The 19455-nt window shown below is 41.2% G+C and overlaps 1 protein-coding gene across 4 annotated transcripts in view; it reads right to left on the bottom strand.

The window, feature by feature from the left end:
* Positions 1-19455, bottom strand: part of RPS6KA1 (ribosomal protein S6 kinase A1) — a 565248-nt gene that overhangs the window by 118194 nt on the left and 427599 nt on the right. For all 4 annotated transcript variants that reach the window (XM_069224044.1, XM_069224045.1, XM_069224046.1 and 1 more), the window contains one exon: positions 8676-8765. In XM_069224044.1, coding sequence (XP_069080145.1) covers positions 8676-8765 — 90 coding nt within the window. The remainder of the gene's footprint in view (positions 1-8675; positions 8766-19455) is intronic.

Below are 19455 nucleotides of genomic sequence, written 5' to 3'. Positions count from 1 at the left end.
CACCCTACCATGGAAGCATCTCTTGTGATCACGTATTGAGGCACTGGGTCTTGGAAAGGCCGCCCTTGATTTAAATTGATAGGATTCCACCATTGAAGCGAGGTTTATGTTTGGCAGTCTATCAACACTAGATCTTGAAGTTGACCCTGTGCTTGTGTCCATTGTGTCGCTAGGCAGTGCTGTAAGGGCCGCATGTGTAATCTTGAGTTTGGGACAATGGCTATGCATGAAGACATCATGCCTAGAAGTTTCATCACTAATTTTACTTGATATTGTTGGTTTGGGTGCATGCTTTGAATTACGTTTTGGAATGCTTGTACCCTTTGTGGACTTGGAGTGGCAATCCCTTCTTTTGTGTTGATTGTTGCTCCTAAGTATTGTTGTATTTGACATGGTTGTAAGTGTGATTTTAGGTAGTTTATTGAAAACCCTAGTTTGTGAAGAGTTTTTATGACGTATTTTGTCTGTTGAAGACACTGTTTCTGAGTGCTGGTTTTTATTAACCAATCGTCTAGATACGGGAATACGTGTATGTGCTGTCTTCTGATATGTGCGGCTACTACTGCATGGCATTTTGTAAATACCCTTGGTGCTGTTGTTATCCCGAATGGTAACACTTTGAATTGGTAATGTACTCCTTGGATTACAAACCTTAAGTATTTCCTGTGTGAAGGATGTATGGGTATATGGAAGTAAGCATCCTTGAGATCTAATGTTGACATGTAGTCTTGTTGTTTGAGCAAGGGGATTACGTCTTGAAGTGTTACCATGTGAAAGTGATCTGATTTGATGTAATGATTTAGTGTTCTGAGATCTAAGATGGGTCTCAGAGTTTTGTCCTTTTTTCGTATTCGAAAATACAGTGAATAAACACCTGTTCCTTTCTGATGGTTGGGGACCAGTTCTATTGCCTCTTTCTGTAACAACGCTTGGACTTCTAGTTGTAATAGATCCAAGTGCTGTTTGGACATGTGTGTTCTTGGAGGCACATTTGGTGGTAATTGTAGGAATTCTATGCAATAACCATGTTGGATAATGGCTAGGACCCACGAGTCTGTTGTTATTTCTTCCCAATTTTTGTAATAATCTGTGAGTCTCCTCCCCCACTGATGTTATGTGTTGGGGATTTGTGACATTGAAGTCACTGTTTAGTTTGTGGGGTCTTTGGGCTTTTTAATTTCCCTCTGGTTTTAGGGAACTGTCCACCTCTATATTGTCCCCGAAAGCCTCCTCTTTGATACTGGCCCTGGTATGTGGGTCTGGCCTGTGAGGTTGAGGGTTCTGTGTTTTGGGCTCGAAACCCCCCTCTAAAGTGTGGCTTCCTAAAGGTGCCTCTGCTCTGTGGGGAGTAGAGCGCGCCCATGGCTTTGGCTGTGTCAGTATCCTTCTTTAGCTTCTCTATAGCTGTATCCAGCTCCGGCCCAAACAACTGTTGGATCTCTGGCTTAAATCCTGAGGTGCGTAGCTATGCGTGTCTCCGAATAGTGACCGCCGTGTTTACAGTTCTGGCGGCTGTGTCCGCTGCGTCCATCGCCGATCGTATCTGGTTGTTGGAGATACTTTGGCCCTCCTCCACCACTTGCTGTGCACGCTTTTGAAACTCTTTGGGAAGATGTTCAATAAAATGCTGCATTTCATCCCAATGAGCCCTGTCATATCTTGCCAATAAAGCCTGTGAATTGGCAAAGCGCCATTGATTGGCTGCCTGTGCTGCAACTCTTTTCCCCGCTGCATCAAACTTTCGACTTTGTCGGTGGTGGTGCATCCCCAGAAGTCTGTGAGTTTGCCCTTTTGCGTGCTGCACCTACTACCACTGAGTCAGATGTTAGTTGTTGCATGATGTACACATGGTCCGCAGGGGGAGGCACTTCTTTTACACTCTTGGTGTAATGGCTCTGCATTTGACGGGGTCTTGAAACACTTGTCTTGCGTGTTTTAACATCCCTGGTAACATCGGCAGACTCTGGTACTGGCTGTGTGTTGATGACAAAGTATTGAACAAAAAGTAATCCTCAATAGGTTCAGCATGCAGTGCTACATTGTGAAAAGTAGCTGCTCTGGACACCCCCTGCATGTAAGCAGTACTGTCTTCTGGTGGTGATGGTCTTGCCGGTAGCAATCTGGACTATTGTCAGATACTGGTGCATCATATAGATCCCATGCATCTGGGTCATCCTGGCTCATTCCTGTGTGAGTTGGAGATTGCATCATTGGGGGTGTTGCAATTGGTGACAGTTGCAGTGAGTGCAGTGGCGATGGTTGTGGCGAAAAACGTGGTGGAGTTTTTTCTTTAGCCACTTTTGCTTTTGGCTGTTTATCTGTTTCTTGGAAAGCAAGTTTCCTTTTCATTTTAATAGGGGGAAGAGTTCTTATTTTCCCTGTGTCTTTCTGAATATGGAGCCTTCTTTGTGTATAATCTGGCTCTCCCAGCTATAATTCTTGTCCAAATCTATGGCCTTGAAGTTGTGATGAAAGGCCTTGTTCTTCGGAATAGGTGCTCTGTTTCGGCTCTGATGCTGGGTGTTTCGTCACCAAAACTTTTTCCGCAGTCTTTTTTGGCTCCGAAGCCACTTTTTTCGGTTTCGGGGTGCCGATCTCTCGGTGCAGACTTTGTTCGGAGCCTGTATCTCGGTGTTGAGTTTAGTCGGAGCCAGTATCTCGGTGCAGAGTATACTCTGTGCCGGTATCTCGACCGGAGTTGGATGTCTTCGACACGTGTGTGCCCTTTTTCGGTGCTGGTGGTTGGTCACCGTGCTTGCGGGTTGAGCCATGGCCTGCCGGCAGTGGCGTCCCCTGGGCTTTCATTAATTTGGTGTGAGTTTTGGCCAGGGCAGTTTTACTCATAGTTTTCGCCGGCTGCTCACTTTCGGCCTCGTCCGATTCCGGAATGGAGAAAGTCTCCTCTTCTTCGACGTCGTGGTGTCCTGACGGCGTCAACGCCATTTGAAGCCTTCGAGCTCTCCGGTCCCGTAGCGTCTTTTTCGACCGAAATGCCCGACAGGCCTCGCAGGTATCCTCTTTGTGTTCGGGGGACAAACACAAATTACAGACCAAATGCTGGTCTGTGTAAGGATAGTTATTGTGGCATTCGGGGCAGAAGCGGAATGGGGCCCATTCGATGAGCCTTGAAGACACACGCGGTCGGGCCGACCAGGCCCCGCCGGGGAATGGAAGCCCTGAAGGGCTACCGGAGCTCTTCTTTTATTTGGTGTCGATCTGTTATAACTAACCCGATACCGAACGCAAACAATACAGTTGAGTTTTCTGAGATTTAACTAACTTTCCAAACCAAAACATGGAGCGAAGAGGAACACGTCCGAACCCGATGGCGGAAAGAAAACAATCTAACATGGAGTCGACGCCCATGCTCAATGGAGCCGAAAGGGGAGGAGTCCCTCGATCTTGTGACTCGAAAAGACTTCTTCGAAGAAAAACAACTTGTAACACTCCGAGCCCAACAATAGATGGTGGGATATGCACAGCATGTGTATCTGCAGCTACACATGCCATCAAACATATATATATATATATATATATATATATATATATATATATATATATATATATATATATATATATATATATATATATATATATATATAAATTCCACAATGTTCTAATGGCCACTGGGACCCAGAGGCCTGCTGTTTGTAAATGCAACACTTTGGAAAATGATATGAAAAGTTGACTTAAATATAAGATAACTTCCTTTTCTCTGATTGAAAAGCATCGAGAAACATTATCTTGTTCTCACTTCCAATACTGAGTTGACAATGACTTATTTAAGAGTTCAATATCTTAGTCAATTCTTCACCTCTGTGACCTGGGTCATAAATCTGACTCAAGCATTGCTCCCTTAGCAGGCCCTGCTATCTGCTGCCTGGTGATATTAATGTTAAATAAACACAGCCTTCCCTTAACTTTAAAAGGAGAAATGTGGCCTTGTGTATTTAAAAATGAACTTCAGGCTGTGAGCTACTCTGAAGGGGTCTGGCAGGTATTGGTAGCTCCCAACTGAATGGAGGCACCTGCTCTATACCAAGTACAGAAGTAATTTCTACTTATCTAAACTCAAGGACTGAACTCTCTCACCCAAGAGTGGGATACAACAGAACCTTAAAAAAACTTGGACACAAAACCTTTACTGTAGTAACGTCGATTATAAGAAAATAATGTATGGAAACCTATTTATATGCTAATTTGGCCAATTTTTCATTTAGTTAAAAAAACAAACTCCCCAATTTCAATGAAGGTGGCAACGAATAGTAAACAGGAAAATCCCCTTCATAAAATGTTTCTAAAGTGAAGAAAAACAGACAATTTTGATAGACAAGCCACAGCCTTAAGGTGCTGGAATTTTGGCACAGTTTCCTTGAAGAATCCCACTCTTCCATACCCCTTCAATGGAAGTTAAGCAAGTTCTTTTGCGAGGTCCCTCAAGCAAGGATCCTGGAGCATTGAGCTTGGCCTTTTTAGGCTATTTTTGCCTTCACTGTGTTTTGAAGAGCTCTTCTGTGGCAATAAGGCAGTTCCGTTTCTACACACAAGCTGATGCATTGTTTGCTTGCTAGACTCCAATGAGAAATGTGAGCAATGTCTTGCTTTCTCCAGAAGGACGCTAAAGGAGAGGGAGAGAGGTCAGGCTAGGTGGCCAAGAAGAGAGAAGCTGCCTTGAAATTGCATCAGACACACCTGGGTAGTGAAAAGCATTTCCTACCTCAATTGGGCATCACATTTCTGAGGACTCCCACACAGAAGTTGCAAGAAGAGACAATATCACGCCAGGTCCAGGCAATTCTGATAAGGTATGATAGTGACAGCTGCTGTTGAGGGCATGCTCGCCTGTCAAAGCACAACCTATTTTTAAGAGGCCCAGAATGCCAAGATTTAAGGACATCTCAACGTATTAGCATAGGTCAGAGTCTTTTCACACTCCTCTATAGCTACACTTGTAAAGGCTAGCAAAACTCAGGAAACCAGGTGTACTTGGCTGTGTGTAGACTGGTCCTATTTTGTTCCGCTCACATTAGTCAACATCTCATTGAAGCAAAATGGGTGACGGTCAGATGAGCTGCCGCCAAGTCAATTTGTGGGTGCCAACCTGTCAATTTCATCCCAGATGATAGTACCTTTAACTGTCACTGCCGTCGGTCAACATTATATGGATAGCTGGGTGACTGGAGGCAATAAGCATGCCTTTAAATTTACTGTCAAACATATATAATAAAAGAGTCACTTATCCTACTTATCAGGTTAATACATTCATCCAACACTTTTCAAGTAAACGAGATGAGAAATGAAATGACAATTAATTGTTACGCCGTACCAACAGATTGATTCTTATAATCACAAAAGATATTTACTTAAACCATTAAAAGCATGTTATATGTCACAAATCCCAACGGGGTTGTCACTGCTATAACAAACACCATCCACACTGATCATGCAGTTATCTCGTTTCATAGTACTGCATGATTAATGCAGAACAGTGTATCCACTTAACACAATGTGCACTTATACAGAGAGGTCCATTCCCATTTACTGTCAGATGCAAAAGCACATGTAGTTGGTTTCATGAGTTAGTGAGGATGATCTGTCGACGTTTCGGTCTCAAAAAGAAAGTCAGTCCATGAGACACAAAGATGCAAATATCAGCCCAACAGCACTAACCCCCAACAGTTCTAATAAAGTAAATAGAACTATCAAAACCACTAGTATGTCAGAGAAAGATATATTGGTCCACAATCACACACAATATGCCAATACACCATAGGTCCCGGCAACTTCAAACCAAGTTGGTAAACTTCCACCACAAAGGTGCCAGCCATCCCCCTGTGCAAGTGACACCAACAAAAGTGAACCCAGTACCAAACATTTACCATAACTAACACCCTTTGGTCTTTTAATGATTTATAATTCAAGTGCTATTGTTCACAAGTCTCTTGTTTTTGATAAGGCACACAGCATCCTCCAAAAACTGACAAACATTCCCTCCTCCACTCCAGTGTATTATTCTGACTTCCTTTTAAAAAGAATCACTTTGGGATTGCTGCTTCAGTGAACTTTGATGACAGTCCATCTGGCAGACATCAATTTACATGGGCCTTGGGACTTTCGTGATAATCTCAGCAGTGTTTGTCACCTACAGAATCTTTTGTAATTGTTTAAATTGTCAATGACAAGTGTAGTGTCCTGCAGGTTTGATAAAGGAACTCTTTTGGCACCAAATGGACTCCATAGCAGTGTGATGTAATCTCTAGAATAGAATGTAATGAAAGCTTGATTTTGATTGTGGGGAGTTCACAGGTGCATGCAGAGTAATGAAGACATGTGATGTACAGCCTTGTGTGTGGAGCAGTCATTGGTGGGTATCCAGACTGGGGAAACACGATATAACGAAGAACAATTTTCTTCAAGCATCAAACTTTTTCGAGTCTTGGTAGGCATGCAGTGCTAGAGTGAGTTATCAGATACTGTGCAGATTGTGGTAACAGAAGGCAAATTTGTCATACCCAGTCTTGTGGTACCAATTGATTTTTTCTTCTCTGGCCTTTACGCTTCTGGGCTGATCGCAGTTAACAAGAAGCATTTTATTTGGCTGTTTCATAATATACAAAAGCAAAGGCAGGAGCCAAATTGCATCAAGTGAGTACGTTCCAGTTTTTAATATAAGACTCAGTGGGATGTCCACCTGTACAGCAATGTCTCATATTTCACAGCAAGTATTTGTACAATGATGCAATAAGGTACAATGCCTTGGACAGTAAGGAATACTTAAGTGGATCATCCTTCCATTAATGGGTGTCAGTAATAGTTTTACCAAAGTGTGTTTAAACAGATTCCTTCTTAGCTAGGATTGCCTACATCCTGCAGGCCATTGCCACAAAACAACAGACATGTATATAGCCTGAATTTGTATCTGGCTATGAGTTTCCTAAAATGTTTATACCAAACACAGGAATTATTTTAAGGGAATTTGTGTCGGACTCCTGTTTTGTGGTTAGCTCGGCAGAATATTTGCATGAGAATTATGGTGTATTCATCTCTTTGCTTTCCATCAATGACATCATGGTTGCAGTGAGGGGATTTTAAAGAGCAAGGTAGTGTTATGGGGCTCTTCTTGCTACATCAATGGTTTTGTGCGAAGTATGACTCAAGTTTCATGGGGGCAACTGGGTATTTTTTAAAGGCATGGTCTGGGGTTTTGACAGTGAAAGTAAGAGCTTTCCATCACTCCCAATAAAGGGTTTACAAATTGTGGAATGTTTTGAGAAGCTATTGTTACATTTCAAACCCATCATAATGGGCTGTGATTTTTTAGTTGAAACTACTGCAAAAAGGCACAGGCTTGGACTCAGTTTCCTAGAAATACAACCTCACCTCCTGAGGAAGAGTTTTTGTATAGAACTCAAGTTATGTCTCAAAGTAACTTTCTACTGGCTCAGATAACAAACCAATTACATAAATCTCTGTTGGCGACAGTTAGCACGACTGAAGAGTAATTATCCATAAGCAAGTCTCTCGACCGCTGGAATGAATACATACTTAATTAGTAACCGATGGGTACAACATGCTTTGACCATACAACAGCCTCTTATTAAGCCCTGCACTGGGCCATTAAGAAAACTTCAGGGGCCTCTAAATACAAGGTCCGTGTTGTTGCTCACCCCACAGAAGGTAACCCCAAAATGTGAAAAATGCCTCAGAATTCATGGTCTTTATGTGTTTTGATTGATGTTTTAGGTAGTCTGATGACATCCAACTTCCTGCGGACTGCTGACAATGCTATATATATACAATTGCAGACAATGCACTAAAAACTGCAAAAAAAAAAAAAAACACTGCAAGAGTAACTCAATGCCAGAAAAACTTGAGAGACACAGATATTTGCATGTGACAGAAGAAAACTACAAACACACCTAAACCAATAAGCAAAGAATACTAAGCTACAAACAGGCAATCTGGAGGCAGTCATATCTAACATCAGACACTAGGGACAGATTACAAAAAAACATTCAATGCCAGAGAAACTGCAGACAAAACTATCACTGCATACATTTCACTTTGTTGTATACTGAGCGATGGTGAACCGTGAAAAGTGAAGACAAATGAAGGAGCAAGAACTTGGAGAGCTACCCAAGAACACAGTAGCTAATCTCTTGTCTACTTGGGAAGATGCCTCCAAGGAATGCTTGCACAAAGTACAATATGACCAAGGCATCTCAGCTGTGCGGATTTTCAAAACTGCAATACAACACAGATTAGCAGTGCAGGTAACACCCTCCCCTCCTGTAGCACAAGCCTGATGGAAACCCACAGTAGGCTACTTAAATTGTTCCTTGGAAAAAATAATTCAAGAGACAACTTTGAAAAGCTATGTTTAAACATCAACCCCCATAGCATCTTGACAGTATGAAGATAGGTTTGAATTCCAGGCATACCAGTGTCTGATTCTCATTAAAAAAAGCTCTGTTCACAAAAATGCCTCAGAGCTATGGCCACAGACTTGTTTTTCGTTTTTTTAAGACCAATTCCAGATCCAAAATTACGGGAGAACGCAAAGCATTTCGAAACCCTATAAACCCATAGAACTAAACTAATGTTAAGTGCTTTATTTTCCTAGACATCAGTGTCCTAGTCAGTTTGGTTCTTAGAGTTATGATAAGTGTACTTACATCTTTTAGGGTAATAATGTTGGGGTGCTGTCCATACCGTAGCAGTATCTCAATCTCTTCCGATGGGTCTCTCTTGCTCTTGTCAATGATCTGCAACAGACAGACATAAACAGGATGACAGATGCATACACAAGGCATGACTGACACTGAGGTTGTATTCCTCAAGATAAAAATACTAAGAATTGGACATGATGTGGGAGCACCACTACAACAAGCACACACTGGCTAATTTACACAAGTATTAATGTATTTGGGAAGTCGTAGTCCTATAGTATTTCTTTACATACTTTTAAATACCTAAGTGAATTGCCCCAAAACATAAAAGAATAATACAATGGGACTATTAGGGGATGTTTACATATAATCAGTGTGAACAAAAAAAAAGTGTCCTTTTTGCACTTTTACTAATGGGGATTAGATGATAGAGACTGGTTCACTACAGGAGTACTACTTCTTGTACTCATAAATGTCTTTGTGATTTAGGGCCCACTGTCTTTGCTCCTATAGCAGGAGGAACAACAAGGTTTCTCTTTGAACCAGGCTCCCTTCTCAACCAATTAATAAGTTGTCAACAAGTTCCAGAAGCAGAAACTGTTTGTTAAAATTAAACCGAAAAGTGCATTGCTGCACAAGAAAGATCCGTATAGCCTAACTCCTCCATATGAAGGTCACTTTCTCCTACTATCCATGTCTTCTCCAGTTCACAGCCAAACTGTAGCTGTTGACAACAGAAATAAATGGAAGGGGGTGGCAAATACCATCTAACATCTAATTGTCTCAATCACATTTGCGTTTAGCTACTTATCTAAAATGCATTACTCCCAAAGGTAGCAACATATGTGCTGGATTAACAGAAGCAACTGTGTTAATCCATGTAGCTATTCTGCAAACACCTCTGACATGTACTTGAATGGAGAAACACAGCAGACAGTTTTTATGAGGGGATGACTTGTGCAACAGATAGCAGCTCTGCATAAAGAAAGTACTCCGTCTTGCAATGTTGTCCACAGATGCCTGTTTTCAGCATCTGGACAAGAGTTGGTGTCAAGCAAGGAATCACAAGTGTTATGTTTAAAGAGAACAGCAAAGTATGGCATATGTTATGTTGAAGCTAATGAGCTAAGGCAGCATATGGGAGAAGTAAAGTTGAGAAGTCTTCTCTTTGTTAAGGTAAAACGTGGTCAGTGCCTTTGGATTGGGTTAGTAATAAACACTACATTATCCATATATAATGTTTTTATGGGCCAGTGAAACAGATGGTATGAAGCTTATATGCATGTGACTAGCTCAAGGGATAGCAACTAGAATGAACGTTTTCCAAATAAGGGCCTTGACTCCTAGGAAAATTTGGCATTCAATGGACTTGCACATAGATTGGAACAAAACCACATTAAGATCCGCCAAGATTTCAGATTTCTTTGGGGTGGCAAATAAAGACCAACAAGTTTGTCACACATTGTCATTGGAAGGTTGGGCTACATTATTGCTTGTTTGAACCATTAGTTACCAAACATGTTAACGATTTGTAAACGTGCAACACTGGCTAAGACATTATATTCATGGATCAAGTGAGGTGGTGATAGCTTCTGTTCAACATCCAGCGGGAACAACTTTGCCACTAACCTTTATTACATGCAATTTCCAGGCAGCAATACAATGTTCAGATTCTCTGAAGAAATATCCACAGCAGAGAAAGTTAATTTCCTCAGGCAATCAGCACAAGTTGAGACACAGTGTCAAGCGATTAAAGATTTTCTCTTTATCCCTTGATCAGGTGCGTGTACAAGTGGAATGCCTCTGCCCAGATGCCGATAAGTTCCAGAGATCTAGTAATGGTGAAGTCTGGCTAGGCCAGAGAATGATGCAGCTATTACCGTGCTCTTCGAACCTAACAAAATACGAACAGACATGTTCACCCAAGATTGTTCCATTTCCTAATTTTCCACACCATCTTCACCTCTGATGGCCACTCAGCTTTCTATATCCTTTCTCCCCTCTGCAACTTTCTACACAATCCCTCCCCACCCCCAACTCCCCCATATAGAGGTGGAACGAAGAGCTACGTCATGGTATATACTCCTGCACATCTCACTCTCAGCTCTAACCTCAATCACAACTCTTCATTTTTCACTGCACTTCAACTCTTCTAGGTCCTATAATCAAACTATCTCTCACATCGAAGTGTACACTGCTACTTGCCTCTTGCGCCTCGAATCACCACTGTCTATACTCAATTTCCTTCTTGTCTTTTTCATTTGATCTTCACCCCAAAGCTTTTCCTCCTGCTTTTCACTATAATTCTCTTTTCGATCTTCCCTTGTTATCCTCACTCACTCCTGATTTTAATTCTGATGCGGATACTCAATCCTTTTCTAATGTTATCTGGTCCCTTTACGGCTCACACTACCACTTTCAGTTCAGTCAACAAACTCCTTTCTTTAAAGAGGAAGTATTTTAAAAAATAGAGCTGGGTTAGCCATTTTGTCCTCGAGGGTCTAACATTCCCTACTTGACCCCCTCACCCTGACTCCGTTATTGAAGAATAATGATCTATCGGACCTTGATCTCATTCTGTGAACACTTTTCTTCCAAGCTGAAGAAAGTCAGATTGGACCTTCTGCACCACCATCCATTTGCCATGATTAACACCTTTTCACTTGTATACCTTGCACTTAAATATGATCTTATATTTAATATTATGAAGCAATTTTTTTCTCACAAGCCACTTTGCATTTGAAAAGCCCCACACTGCCTCCCCCAACACCAACCACAATTATATGCAAATGTTTCCAAGGAGCAACATGGACTCTCATGCCAACAATACAAACCTTTACCTCTACCTTTTCAAAGACAGCACAGTCAACCTCCGAGAAGCCTTTGACTCACATGTACACCTTTGTAGTTCTATTCTCTCACCTTTCAATTTGCCCCTACATATCCCTAGTGTCTCAGAACATATGCCATTCAATTTCACAGGTCCTACGAAGAAATTGGTTAATAGCCTTATTCTGATCATTCTAAAGCCTTTCTCTACTCCTTTCACTGTTAACTCATACAGCTCTCAACCTCAATACTGATCTCTGAAATGCTTCTAAACAATAAATCATGAAACATCATGGACCTTGTTGTCCAGGATCATTCAATTTTTTGTTTTAATTGCAGGAGCAAGACAACATATGGGTTGCAGTAATGCACAACTATTTGTGGCAAAAGTCTGTCAACTGACATCTATCCCTTTCTAATCCTAGATATCAAATCATTAAATACACCTTCTATCAAGCTCATTTCTGACTATGACTCACCTGGTAACAACACAAAAGTCATATTTTTTATTCAATTGGGACTCTCACAAAATCACTAATCAATATTGCTCACAACCATGCCAGACTAGTCTTCAAAGATGGTAAATTGGCCCATAATGCCCATCCCTCTTTCATATTCAAAGGTCCTGTTAACAAATGCAAATAATGTGCTTAATTTGACAAAGATGGAAAATCTATTGACCTCTCCTTGCCCTACTTACTTAACCGCATGGAAAATCCTAATGTTGACAGGAAATCTTGGATAAAACTCAATGAATTTCAGATCTGAACATGTAGAAAATTATCATGGAGACACCCTCAAATCACTTCAGATTAAGTTCCACACAAAACTGCTAAAGAGCTGGGTTGAGTGCTTTTACCTCACCAGCTTGATCTAGTAAATGTATCCACTGTGCAAGGTATCTTCTGAGATTGCCTTAAAATCAACCAAGCCTCTCCCATGCTGTAGAAAACCTCACCTAATGCCAGGGATATAATTAACTTTCAGCCAATCTTAGGACTTTTCTTCCTCCTAAAGGTCACTGAAAGCAATGGTAACTCATAACAAACAACATGTATTGGGAACTGAAATGCTAAATTTCAATCAGCTTTCAGAACGCACTGTATTATGAGTGCTATGCATTCTTGAGTCTGGCACATCAGGTCCATTTGTTTTTTTTGAGCTACCTTTGAAATGGTCAACCATTCCACTTTTACTAATATCCTCAAAAGAGCATGAGCACGGATGGACTTATCCTAAATTGGTTTGCATCATACCGTAATAATTGATTTCAGGAGATCAAAGTTGTAACCTCCTTCTTTAATCCAGAAAACTTGCAGCAGGTGCTCCATCCTAGTTCATACAGTAATACATCTCTACTTAGCACCACCTGGTGTCACCCTTAAGACATCAGTGATCCTATACAAGCAACACTCTGATGACACTCAGCCTTGTCTCCAAATATTCTCACATAATTTCTCACATGTTGTCTATGCCCTCAAGGTGGCTCAAAATTACATAACAATATACCATTTGAAACTCAAGCCATTAAAACAGACTACTTTTCTCCTAGTCATTTGAAAATCCCTGTACAAATAAGGATGAACTCTTGCAACATTCTTAACCATGATATGTATTAGTTCAATAATTGTTCCATCAAGGGTCAACTATGGCATTTCCCTCTGGATGATCCTACCTAAAACAAACTTCATTTGGAAGCTGGATCAACAGATCAACACCTAGAATACTTGGTGACCATGAAGTTGCCAATGAATTGGGTCCTTTGGAGTTAGACTTGTGTAGGTCAATGAGAATCTCAAATCGGGAAGCGTCTGCAACTACAGCCAAGAAGTTCACAAATCTTATCAGGTACTTGACAGCTGTGGGTGATACTTTAAGTCTGAAGACCAGATGATGTCTCAAAGACTTCTTCGAAGAAAAACAACTTGTAACACTCTGAGCCCAACACTAAATGGTGGACTAATGCACAGCATGTGTATCTGCAGCTACACATGCCATCGAATATTTATATAAAAACCATTGCTGTTGATCCCCGAGGTGGGAATAGAACTGGACAGTTAAGACAAATGGAATCCAAAATGATATTATTGGGTTCCGAAAGTCCGTGGGGACATCATTTAGATGCTGAACTTTATGTTAATTTGTGAGAACTTCAATCTTATCCAGTTTGATTTATGTGTAATGGATTCTCTGTAGAGATTGTTTGGCACAGAGATTTGATAATTAGACCGTGAGTATTATAACCTGATTATAGAACATAGTTTGTCTTTTTAAATGCTTTAATTGCTTCTTTGTACATCTATATACAGTTTTGATCTGGAATGGATTCTTAATGACAATACATTTTATGTATGAATTTGATATTACTGTTGAGATTAACTTTTGATAATTGGGAAATTTTATTTTTATTTATACACTACTGATGAGGATATTAATATTTATTAATTTATATATAAACATTCTATATGTATGTGTTGAAATTATCTATAATTATTTGAGAACATATTTTTTCTATTGATGAAAGTAATTTATTAATTTATATACAAATATTCCATCTATATGTGTTGAAAACATTTATAATATTTGAGAACATATTTTCCCTATTTATGAGAAGGATTCATGTTGAAATTAATAATCTCTAGAGTAGGGTGATATACTGTGCCATGGTAGACATATACAATCACGAAAACATGATCCTGATTTGACTAGATGGATGTTATTTAGTGGTTTGAACCGATAACAACGTTACAATATGGCCGCCACGGTCTCTAATATTGTATTGATGTTGCTGCAATCAAAGAAGGACTACAAGATTTAAATAGGTGTATGCAAAAATGTCAGCCAATGTCCAGTTGAAGGTGTTTGCCGAAACGCATTGATATTTGGCCGGGACAGCGTGTGTTTTTTGGCATTCTTTTTATTATTACTATTTATTATTTATTTTTTGAGCTTCATACATTTAGATTTGCCTTTTGAACATTTTCTTCAATAAAAAGAGTCAACGACTTTGATAAAAAATAATTTTGAATTGTTTTGTTATCTACAACTTACGATCTCTTGGATATTGTGCAGCCATTCGGTGTTGGAAAAACGTTGCACCACTTTTTGAAATATATATATATATATATAAAATATGGAAAATGACACTTGCCCAGTGTACATCTGTTCGTGGCATGTTGCGCTGCAGATTCACATGCTGTGCATTATCCTGCCATCTAGTGTTGGGCTCGGAGTGTTACAAGTTGTTTTTCTTCGAAGAAGTCTTTTCGAGTCACAGGATCGAGTGGCTCCTCCCTTTCGGCTCCACTGCGCATGTGCGTCGACTCCATCTTAGATTGTTTTCCCCGCAAAGGGTGAGGTAGAAGTTGGTAAAGTAAGAATACTTGAGGTGCCCATGCAATGGAGTAGGAATGTATGTACATATTGTGTATCAAAGGAATGTTTATTTACATATTTACATGCAACTAACACGGCCACAGGCTCCCGGGGAGGTGGGAGGGCGCATGTGAATCTGCAGCGTGACATGCCACAAACAGATGTACACTGGGTAAGTGACATTTTCCGTTTGATGGCATGTGAAGCTGGGGATACACATGCTGTGCATAGACTACAAAGCAGTAATCTCCCCAAAAGCGGTGGTCAGCCTGTAGGAGTTGAAGTTTTCTGAAATAATGTTCTCAGTACAGCCTGTCCTACTGTGGCTTGCTGTGTTGCTAACACATCTACACAGTAATGCTTAGTGAATGTATGGGGTGTAGACCAGGTGGCTGCCTTACAAATCTCTGTCATTGGTATATTTCCAAGAAAAGCCATTGTGGCGCCTTTTTTCCTAGTGGAATGTGCCCCTGGAGTAATGGGTAATTCTCTTTTAGCTTTAAGGTAACAGGTCTGAATACATTTGACTATCCATCTGGCAATACCTTGTTTGGATATAGGGTTACCTGCGTGAGGTTTTTGGAAAGCTACGAATAATTGTTTTGTTTTCCGAAATTGTTTTGTTCGGTCAATGTAATACATTAGCGCTCTTTTAATGTCTAATGTATGCAGTGCTCTTTCTGCTATTGATTCTGGTTGTGGAAAGAAGACTGGGAGTTCCACAGTTTGGTTTAGATGAAACGATGATATGACTTTTGGTAAAAATTTGGATTTGTACGGAGAACCACTTTATGTTTATGTATCTGTATAAAGGGTTCTTGGATAGTAAATGCCTGTATTTCGCTAACATTTCGTAGAGAAGTGATGGCTATTAGAAAGGCTACTTTCCAAGTCAAGAATTGGATTTGACAAGAGTGCATGGGTTCAAATGGTGGACCCATGAGTCGTGTTAGTACAATATTAAGATTCCACGAAGGTACTGGTGGTGTTCTTGGGGGTATGATTCTTTTTAGTCCCTCCATAAAGGCTTTCATAACTGGGATTCTAAAAAGCGATTTTGCATGAGTAATCTGCAAATAAGCAGATATTGCAGTGATATGGATTTTAATGGAAGAAAAAGCAAGATTTGCTTTTTGTAAGTGTAGTAAATAACTTACAATGTTTTGTATGGAGGCGTTTAGCAGCATAATTTGATTAGCCTGGCAGTAGAAAACAAACCTTTCCCATTTATTAGCATAACAATGCCTTGTTGTGGGTTTTCTTGCTTGTTTAATGACCTCCATACACTCTTTTGAGAGGTTTAGATATCCGAATTCTAAGATTTCAGGAGCCAGATTGCTAGGTTGAGCGATGCTGGATTTGGGTGTCTGATCTGTTGTTTGTGTTGCGTTAACAGGTCTGGTCTGTTTGGTAGTTTGATGTGTGGTACTACCGAGAAGTCCAACAGTGTGGTGTACCACGGTTGGCGAGCACACGTTGGTGCTATGAGTATTAGTTTGAGTTTGTTTTGACTCATTTTGTTGACCAGAAAAGGAATGAGCGGGAGAGGGGGAAAAGCACAAGCAAATATCCTTGACCAGCTGATCCATAGAGCATTGCCCTTGGACTGAGGGTGTGGGTATCTGGACGCGAAGTTTTGGCATTTTGCGTTTTCTTTTGTTGCAAACAGATCTATGTTTAGTGTCCCCCAGTGGTAGAAGTGATCTTTTAGAATTTGGGGATGTATTTCCCATTCGTGAGACTGGTGGTGATCTCGACTGAGATTGTCAGCTAGCTGATTGTGAATGCCTGGTATATATTGTGCTATCAGGCGAATGTTGTTGTGAATTGCCCAGTGCCAATTTTTTTGCGCTGTGATACACAGTTGTGACGAGTGTGTCCCCCCCCCTGTTTGTTTAAATAATACATTGTTGTCATATTGTCGGTCTTGACAAGGATAGGTTTGTGGGCTATAAGGGGCTGAAAGGCTTTTAGTGCTAGAAAGACAGCTAGCAGTTCTAAATGATTTATGTGACGTTGTTTTTGCTGATTGTCCCATTGACCTTGTATGCTGTGATTGTTGAGGTGTGCTCCCCAACCAATCATGGAGGCGTCTGTTGTGATAATGGCGTGAGGTACTGGGTCTTGAAAATGCCGCCCTTTGTTTAAATTACCAGGGTTCCACCATTGAAGCGAAGAGTATGTTTGGCGGTCTAGCAACACTAGATCTTGGAGTTGACCCTGTGTCTGCGTCCATTGTTTTGCTAGGCACTGTTGTAAGGGCCGCATGTGTAGTCTTGCATTTGGGACAATAGCTATGCATGAGGACATCATGCCTAGTAGTTTCATCCCAAACCTGACCGTGTATTGTTGGTTTGATTGAATGCTTGATTTTATATTTTGAAACGACTGGACTCTGTGGACTTGGAGTGGCAATTGCTCTTTGCGCGTTGAGTGTTGCTCCCAAGTATTGTTGTATTTGGGATGGTTGTAAATGTGATTTTTGGTAATTTATAGAAAACCCTAGCTTGTGCAGAGTATCTATTACATATTGCGTGTTATTTTGACATTGTTGTTGATTGTTGGCTTTTATTAGCCAATCGTCTAGATACGGGAATACGTGCATGTGATTTCTCCTTATATGAGCTGGTACTACGGCTAGGCATTTTGTAAATACTCTAGGGGCAGTTGTTATTCTGAATGGCAACACTTTGAATTGGTAATGTTTGCCTTGTATTACAAACCTGAGGTATTTCCTGTGAGATGGATGGATAGGTATGTGAAAATACTCATCCTTTAGATCCAGTGTTGTCATGTATTCCCCTTGTTTTAGTAAAGGGACTACTACATCCTGTAGTGTTACCATGTGGAAATGATCTGATTTGATGAAGAGATTCAGTGTTCCGAGATCTAAAATAGGCCTTAACGTTTTGTCTTTCTTTGGGATGGGGAAATACAGGGAGTAAACCCCTGTTCCTCTCTAGTGATAAGGTACCAGTTCTATGGCTTCTTTTGCTAGTAGTGCTTGGACATCTATATGTAATAGATCTAAGTGTTGTATTGACATTCTGTGCGTTCTTGGGGGAACATCTGGAGGGAATCTTGTGAACTCTATGCAGTAACCATGTTGGATAATAGATAGAACCCACGTGTCTGTGGTAATGTGTGTCCAATTGTGGTGGTATTTTGTTAATCTCCCCCCCACTGGTGATGTGTGTTGGGGAAGTGTGACATTGAAGTCACTGCTTGCTACCAGGTGTCTGCTTGGTAGTCTGGAATTTCCCTCTTCCTCTTGGGAACTGTCCTTTGTAGGAACCACGAAACCCCCCACTCTGGTACTGTGATTGGTAAGTGGGTTTTGTTTGGGAGGTAGATGGTTCTGATGGTTGCTGTCTAAACCCTCCCCTAAATTGTGGTTTCCTAAATGTTACCCTGTATTTAGAGGAGTAGAGCGCGCCCATGGCTTTGGCCGTGTCCTTCATTTTTTCTATTGCGGTATCCACTTCTGGGCCGAATAGCTGCTGTTGATTAAACGGCATATTCAATACCACTTGCTGTAGCTCTGGTTTAAACCCAGAACTTCGCAGCCATGCATGCCTCCTAATTGTTACTGCTGTATTTACAGTTCGTGCCGCTGTATCAGCAGAGTCTATTGCAGAGCAGATCTGGTTATTTGATATGGCCTGTCTCTCTTCAACCACTTGTTGGGCACGTTTTTGATGCTCCTTAAGGAGGTGCTGGATGATGTCTTGCATTTCGTCCCAATGTGCTCGGTCGTATTGGGCAAGGAGGGCTTGTGAGTTGGCGATTCGCCACTGATTGGCTGCCTGCGATGCCACTCTTTTCCCAGCCGCGTCGAATTTACGACTTTCCTTATCGGGGTGGCGCATCCCCTGATGACTGTGAGTTAGCCCGTTTTCTTGCAGCCCCTACAACCACTGAGTCCGGAGGGAGCTGTTGTGTAATAAACACAGGGTCTGACGGGGGCGGTTTATATTTTTTCTCGACCCTTGGCGTGATTGCTCTCCCTTTCACTGGTTCTTCGAAAACCTGTTGTGCATGTTTAAGCATGCCCGGTACCATTGGCAGGCTTTGATACGATGCATGCGTGGATGCCAGAGTGTTAAACAGAAAGTCATCTTCCACTGGTTCTGAGTGCATTGTTACAATGTGAAATGTTGCTGCTCTAGCCAGTACCTGTATGTAGGACGTACTGCCCCCTGGTGGCGAAGGTTTTGTCGGATAGCACTCTGGACTATTGTCCGAAACTGGCGGGTCGTATAGATCCCAGGGGTCCGCATCGTCTTGAGTCATCCCAGTATGTGTGGGTGACTGTGCCATTGGTCTACCCACTGGTGACAACTGTGGAGATTGAAGTGGGGAAGTTTGTGGTGAGAACTGTGGTGGTGGTGATCTTTGTCTAACCACTTTAGCCTTTGGTTGCATCTCAGTCTCGTGAAAAGTCAGTTTTCTTTTGGACTTGAGCGGAGGGATAGTTTGTATCTTCCCTGTATGTTTCTGGATTTCTAGCCTTTGCTGAGTTTGATCATACTCTTCTAGATCAAGTTCCTGCTCAAATCTGTGCTGGTCTTTGAGCTGTAGA

Source organism: Pleurodeles waltl, chromosome 3_1 (genome assembly GCF_031143425.1).
Source record: "Pleurodeles waltl isolate 20211129_DDA chromosome 3_1, aPleWal1.hap1.20221129, whole genome shotgun sequence".
NCBI lineage: Eukaryota > Metazoa > Chordata > Amphibia > Caudata > Salamandridae > Pleurodeles > Pleurodeles waltl.
The sequence above is the reverse complement of the archived record's forward strand: the minus strand, read 5'-3'. Positions and strand labels throughout refer to the sequence as shown.